Source organism: Marmota marmota, unplaced genomic scaffold (assembly GCF_001458135.2).
Source record: "Marmota marmota marmota unplaced genomic scaffold, marMar, whole genome shotgun sequence".
Taxonomy (NCBI): Eukaryota; Metazoa; Chordata; class Mammalia; order Rodentia; family Sciuridae; genus Marmota; species Marmota marmota.
This window is the reverse complement of record NW_025999842.1, coordinates 60,877,308-60,884,354: the sequence shown is the minus strand read 5'-3', so window position 1 is coordinate 60,884,354 and position 7,047 is coordinate 60,877,308. Positions and strand designations below refer to the sequence as shown.

At 32.3% G+C, this 7,047-nt stretch overlaps 1 protein-coding gene across 6 annotated transcripts in view; it reads left to right on the top strand.

The window, feature by feature from the left end:
- Shprh (SNF2 histone linker PHD RING helicase) overlaps positions 1-7,047 on the top strand; it is an 84,520-nt gene that overhangs the window by 40,454 nt on the left and 37,019 nt on the right. For all 6 annotated transcript variants that reach the window (XR_007346063.1, XM_015502046.2, XM_048799518.1 and 3 more), the window contains 4 exons: positions 4,315-4,422; positions 5,377-5,519; positions 6,311-6,484; positions 6,778-6,840. Coding sequence is in view for 5 of the 6 variants with exons in the window: in XM_015502046.2 (XP_015357532.1) it covers positions 4,315-4,422; positions 5,377-5,519; positions 6,311-6,484; positions 6,778-6,840 (488 nt within the window). In the remaining variant the exon portion in view is untranslated. The remainder of the gene's footprint in view (positions 1-4,314; positions 4,423-5,376; positions 5,520-6,310; positions 6,485-6,777; positions 6,841-7,047) is intronic.

Below are 7,047 nucleotides of genomic sequence, written 5' to 3'. Positions count from 1 at the left end.
AGGGTGGAGGATGGGAAAGGCAGTGGAGCACAACAGACACTAGGATGGCAATTTGTAAATCAATGGATGTGTAACTGATGTGATTCTGCAATCTGTGTATGGGGTGAAGGTGGGAGTTCATAACCCACTTGAATCAAAGTGTCGAATATGATATGTCAAGAAATTTGTAACGTTTTGAACAACCCACAATAAAAAATTAAAAAAAAAAAAAAAAATCTTAGGTAAATGAAAATACCAATAGAATATATAAAAACCTCTGTGACACTATGAAGCCAGTACTAAAAGAAAAGTTTATGCATTGAGCTCATTTATTAAAATAATAAAAAGTCAACAAGTAAATGACCTAACATTACATCTCAAAGCCCTAGAAAAAGAACAGCAAATCAACATCAAAAGCAGAAGGTAGGAAATAATTAAAATCAGAGCTGAAATGGAAAAAATTGACAAAACAAAAAAATGGTTCTTGGGCAGGGGCTGGGGCTCAGTGGTAGAGTGCTTGCCCAGCACATGTGAGGCACTGGCTTTGATTCTCGGCACCACATAAAATAAATAAGTAAATAAAATAAAGGTATTGAGTCCATCTACAACTAAAAAATTATTTTTAAAAAATTGGTTCTTTGAAAAAAATAAATAAAATAGATAAACCGATAGCCAGGCTAACAAAGAGAAAAAGAGAGAAAACTCAAATTACTAAAATACTTGATAAAAAAGGAAATATCACACAGACATGTCTGAAATACAGAAGATAATTAAAAACTATCTTAAAAATTAATTCTCCAATAATGTAGAAAACATCAAAGACATTGACAAATTTCTAGAGACATATGATGTACCCAAACTGAATGAAGAGTTTCATACATGATTTAAACAGATCACTATCAAGTAATGAAATAGAAAACGCCATCAAAACCTACTAATCAAGAAAAGCTCAGGACCAGACAGATTCTCAGCGGAGTTCTAAAGACCTTCAAAAAAAAATTAACACCAGTACTCCTCAAAGTATTCCATGATATAGAAAAGGAGGAAATCCTTCAAACTCATTCTGAGGCTAATATCACCCTGATACCAAAACCAGACAAAGACACATCAATGAAAGAAAACTTCAGACCAGTACCCCTGATGAATATAGATGCAAAAATTCTCAATAAAATTCTGGCAAATCACATATAAAAACATATTAAAAAGATAGTGCACCATAATAAAGTGGGGTTCATCCCAGGGATACAAGATTGGTCCAATATACAGAAATCAATAAACATAATTCATCATATCAATAGACTTAAGAATCATATAATCTCTCAATAGATGCAGAAAAAGCATCTGCCAAAATACAGCACCCCTTCATGTTCAAAACACTAGAAAAACTAGGGATAATAGGAATGTACCTCAACATCGTAAAAGCTATATATGCTAAACCCAAGACCAACAGCATTCTAAATGGAGAAAAATTGAAAACATTCCCTCTAAAAATGAACAAGACAAGGATGCCCTCTTTTACCACTTTTATTCACCATCATCCTTGAAATTGTAACCAAAGCAATTAGACAAAAGAAAGAAATTAAAGGGATGCAAATAGGTAAAGAAGAACTCAAACTATCACTATTTGCCAATGACATGATTCTATATTTAGAAGATCCAAAAAGTTCCACCAGAAAACTTCTAGAAGTAGTAAATGAATTTAGCAAAGTAGCATGATATAAAATCAAACACGTTCCTATGCCTCAGCGATGAATCCACTGAAAGAGAAATTAGAAAAACTACCCCATTCACAATAGCCTAAAAAAAACACTTAGGAATCAATCTGCTTTATATTTTATTTAAGGTAGTAATTAAACTCAAAATTTTCAATGGTGTTTCTCTGAAGTTCCACCGCAACAACTGTTGCCTTTCATTCAAAGCAGTGATATTATAGATTATTCCATGGTAGATCATTAATAGCTTATTATACTAATTCTTCCAGAGACTTTTGACTTTTGTCTCCAGTCCCAGCAAACACCATCCTATTCTCTCTTCTGTGAATTTGATTTTTTAGATTCCACATGTGATATCATGGCACTTTCTGTGTCTGGCTTATTTCATTTAATAAGCCAGATTCTTTAATATCATGTCCTCCAGGTTCATCTGTGTTGTAAATAACAGGAATTCCCTCTTTTTGAAGTTCTGAATAATATTCCATTGGGTGTATATATATGCATCATATTTTCTTCATCCATTCATTGGTAAATAGACATTTAATTGATTCCATGTCTTAAATGTTCTGAATAATGCTTACTGTGAACATGAAAGTGCACATCTCTTTGACCTACTCATTTCTTCTCCTTTGAATGCATACCCAAAAGTAGAATTTCTACGTCACATGGAGTTCTGTTTTTAATTTTTTTAGGAATCTTCATCCTGTTTTCTGTTATGGCTATACTAATTTTTATTCCTCCCAACAGTGTGCAAGGGTTCCCTGTTCTGCATATCCTCAGTAATATTTATTCTCTTAACTTATTGATAATAGCCATCCTAACAGAAATGAGATAATATCTCATTAAATGTTTTTAATTTGTATTTCCCAGGTGATTAGTAAAATTAAACACCATTTTCATAGACCTGTTAGCCATTTGTTTGTCTTTTTTTGAGAAGGTTCGTAGCTATTTTTTTTTTAGAGAGAGAGAGAGAGAGAATTTTAATATTTATTTTTTAGTTTTCGGTGGACACAACATCTTTGTTTGTATGTGGTGCTGAGGATCGAACCCAGGCCGCATGCATGCCAGGCAAGCGCGCTACTGCTTGAGCCACATCCCCAGCCCTATTTTTAAATTTTTTTTTCTTCTTGCTGTTGAGTTGTTTGCCTTTCTCATATTTTGGATATTAACACCCTATCAGTTGTACATTTAGCACATATTTTCTCCCAATCTATAGAGTGTGTCTTCACATTGTTTCCTTTGCTATATTTTTGACTATTCTGTTTTAATGTTTGATGGTAGTCTAAGTGTTGAAAATTTTCAAATGAAATATCATTTGCAGCACAAACATCTAATCCTTGCACATGATTAGTCACTCTTCATCTAAATGCCTTCAGTGACAGGAAGCTATTACAGGGAGAAAGCCCATTCTGTTAGTAGGCAGCTCTAATGGCCAAATAATTATAGCCAAGGAATTATAATAAAAATTAATCAAAGGGTTTTGACAGGGAAAGGAAAAAATGCATAAGGAGGAGCATTCTTACTTTAACTGTATTTCTAAGGAAGCTACATTATTACTCTGTCTTACTCTTATTGAATATGAAGCCATAGTATTTCAAAGCTGGACAAGATTTTAGAAATTCATCTGCTTTAGCACCTGTTGTGCAAATGAAGTAACTGAAACTAGAGAAGTGAAATGGCTAATCCGAAAAGATTATTCAGTTGAGCCATATGAAATTGCCATTTTGTTTTAAAAATGGTCAAGTATTGGTAATTTCATGTGGCTCAACCCTTTACTGAGTGAAGCATTAGGATTTCAATTTAGTCATCTTTTCAGTTTTCCTACCACTACCCCTTATACTATCCTTTGATAGTATTTGAATACAAGAAAATGAAAAATTTTCACAAGTTTTTTCATGTTGAGTTTATAAGAATAGAACTTTTCTATTTATAAGAACAAAATATGTTGATTACTTATGAATTATTCTCTTGAAAAGGTAAGAAGTTTTAATCCCTTGTGTGTTAGTCTGCTGAGACTTCCATTACAGAATACCACATATTGGAAAACTTGAACAGCATAATTTTATTTTTCTTAGTTCTGAAGATTGGAAGTTAAAAAACAAGATATTGGCGGGTTTCTTTTTTCCTGATGCTCCTTTCTTTGGCTTTCAGGAGGCTCCCTTCTCACTACATCCTTGCATGACCTTTTCTTCTTGCTTATAAATCCTTCATATATCTCTCTTTTGACATAGGAGCACCACTGGTCATAATGAATTAGGGTCCCAGCCTTATGGCCTTATTTAACCTTCCTTGCCTTCCTCCAAATGCAACCACATTGAGAGTTAGTCCTTCAACATTTGAATGTGAGAGTAACACAGTTCAGTTCCATAATACCTTTGCTACTGTATATTTTCAAGTTTTATTTTTAAACTGTAGAAGCTAAGAAACTTTAATATTAAAACAGATAAATAATTCTGAAAAGTGTCCTTTGCCTCATACTTTGAAATATTAATGCCCTCTCCTTTTTTTCTAATTAAAAAAAATTTTTTTTGAGGGAAAAGTCTTTTGGGATTTCTTAAATTCACCATAGTAAGTTATTATTTTTTTGAGACCTAGTTTTTATCTATTTTCTTTTTTAACACAGGCCAAACAGCTACGAGAGCATTATATGAGCAAGTGTAATACAGAAGTTGCTGAAGCCCAACAAGCTTTACAACCTGTGCAGCAGACCATAAGAGAGCTCCAAAGAAAAGTACACTTACAAAAATGCAGTGTTTCTTGCTTGTGTTTGTCTCCAGATATCATTTGGGTTTATGTTTTGTTTAGGGAAAAACTTTCTTATTCACTTTGGAACTCCTAGCACTTTGTACAATGACTGTTCCATATACCTTATTTTATAGTTAGTATGTCTTTGTTGAATGAACTGATACATAGATAAATCAATTATTTTGAGGTTCTGTTTTGTTTCTTTTAATCTCTAGTGGGTTTTCTCTTACCTTGGTAGCTAAGAAGTTATCTTTTAGGGAAAGTAAGGAATTCTATAACCCCATTTTGATCTTAGATGTGTATTTTCAAAATCTTTTAAGATGTTAAAGTATTAGGATCACAGATATTTTTCTCACTATGTGCCATTTGTCCTTTCTAAAGTTTCACCATTAGAAAATCAGTAGCAAAGTCAGAAGAGAAGACTACACAGATATATTTTTACTTATCAATTCTTTAATCAGTTGTTCCACATTTTATTTTTCCTATTAATTATTTGATATTCAGGCATATAATTTTGTTAGCTACAGTCATTGTAGATTATTTATTCAGCAGAATCTAGTTCAATTGGTCAAAGAGTAGAATGAAGGTTTTCTTTGTTATGCTAAGAAAGAGACCCCTGACCTTTTCATTTATATAGAACACATACTTGATTTTCATTTTGGTAAAGTATTTTTTTTTAACTCATCTTTGTTATACAAGTATATTGTATAAATTCTCATTCATCCAGGGTAGTCAAGGAACAGTTGTTATTTTTCTATATTCAAAAGAGGCATTTACCCAATGTGTATAGATTATGCATATTTGTTTCCCCTTTTGTAATTCCTTTGAAAATAGCATTTATTATTGCTTCCTTTGAATTTTTCACATCAGCCTTTCCAGGGATGGAAACATAATGAATATTTTTTTAAAAATTAATTGATCAATATTATGATTTTTACAGATTCATTCTAATTCTCCTTGGTGGCTGAATGTAATCCACAGAGCAATAGAATTTTCTATTGACGAGGAACTTGCTCAGCGAGTACGAAATGAAATAAACAGCAACTACAAACAACAAACTGGAAAACTTTCTATGTCAGAAAAGTAAGAAAATGGTATAAAATAGAATAATTATATGAGTAATCACCCCAGCTGTTCAGATCATTTGGTGTTAGGAGATGCATTTAAATATCAGAACATATTGTGGTTATAGCATCTGGTTTTACATTTTGTTAGGAGTACATTTTAAACAAAAATTAGTTATGTCTAAAATAGAGACCTTTTTTTCCCATATCTTAGTCATTTTTAAATGCTCTCTTTTTATAGTGTTTTAAAAATTTTCTTAAAATATTTTCTTTGGATATACCCAAAGCCAGATTCAAGCAAAATTCTGAAATAGAATTTTGTTTTGGAAAATTTCATCCTTGATGTCATGATTTCCCTCTGTGATTCACGGTGCATTAAGTGCCATGGTGGCCCCGGTTTTATATTGTGGAATGACTTGTTCCTCCCTTTCTTCCTGTCAACATGTACTATTCTTTAAGGTCTTCAGAGATAAGTTGGCCTATTAGTCTAATGATTCTTTCCAAAGTTGCTCTTTATCAAAAATACCTTCAGTGGTTTTAATCCAAAAAATGTGTCCCTCTAATGTGGGAAAAGTGTTTGTGTGGGCAGAACCTTTCTGGCACCTTTTATATAGACAACCTAACATTCTTATATCTTGAGTATTAGTAGATACCATTAAGTATATTCCTACAGAAATCTCAACCAAGTGTGATGGGTAAATGTTACACACAATTTTCTTAATACTTTGCTGGCAACTGTTTTCTGAATTTAAGAAAATTGACCTTTCATTCTTTTTTTGTGTTTGATGTGGTGCTGGTGATGGGAATCAGATTCCATGACTGCAGAGGTCTTCTGTTCTTACTTACAACCCAAATGGAAGAGCTGAATAAATTCCAGAAACTTGTAAGAGAAGCTGTAAAAAACCTGGAGAAACCTCCATCTCGAAATGTCATTGAGTCTGCAACAATCTGCCACCTCCGACCAACTAGACTTCCTCTGAACTGGTAAGTAATTAAAGAAATCATACAGTAAATGACATTGTTCCATGAAGCTAGAGTTTATTAAGACAATAATGAATCATAAAAATACAGATTGTTCATTTTAATTCAGACAAAAGTAGAAGGAGATGTGTTATTAGGAAAAATAAGGACCATGCACTAAAAGCCGTGTAATTTTTTTCTAAAATAGCACAAAATGATTATAAAGAAAAATTGAAGTACAAATACCAAGCTTCTTTTAGAAATTATCTGATCGCCTATTATGTTTTTGAATATTTTTCTGATAATCTGTTTTTCAGTTGTGTCTTTTGTAAGGCTGATGAATTGTTCACAGAGTATGAATCGAAGCTGTTTTCTAACACGTAAGTTTTCTGTTTGATTATTACCCATCAGAAAATTGAAACATTTTATGAGATTTAGTATTTGGTTATAAGGCTATATTTCTACTATGACTTATATTTTTTCTTTTATTTAATCAATGTAGTAAACCTTTAGCATTTGATCCTTTGAGCATGCTGATGCTCAGTTTTACCTAGGTAGGTGTTACTTGTTAGTATTCATGTCATGTA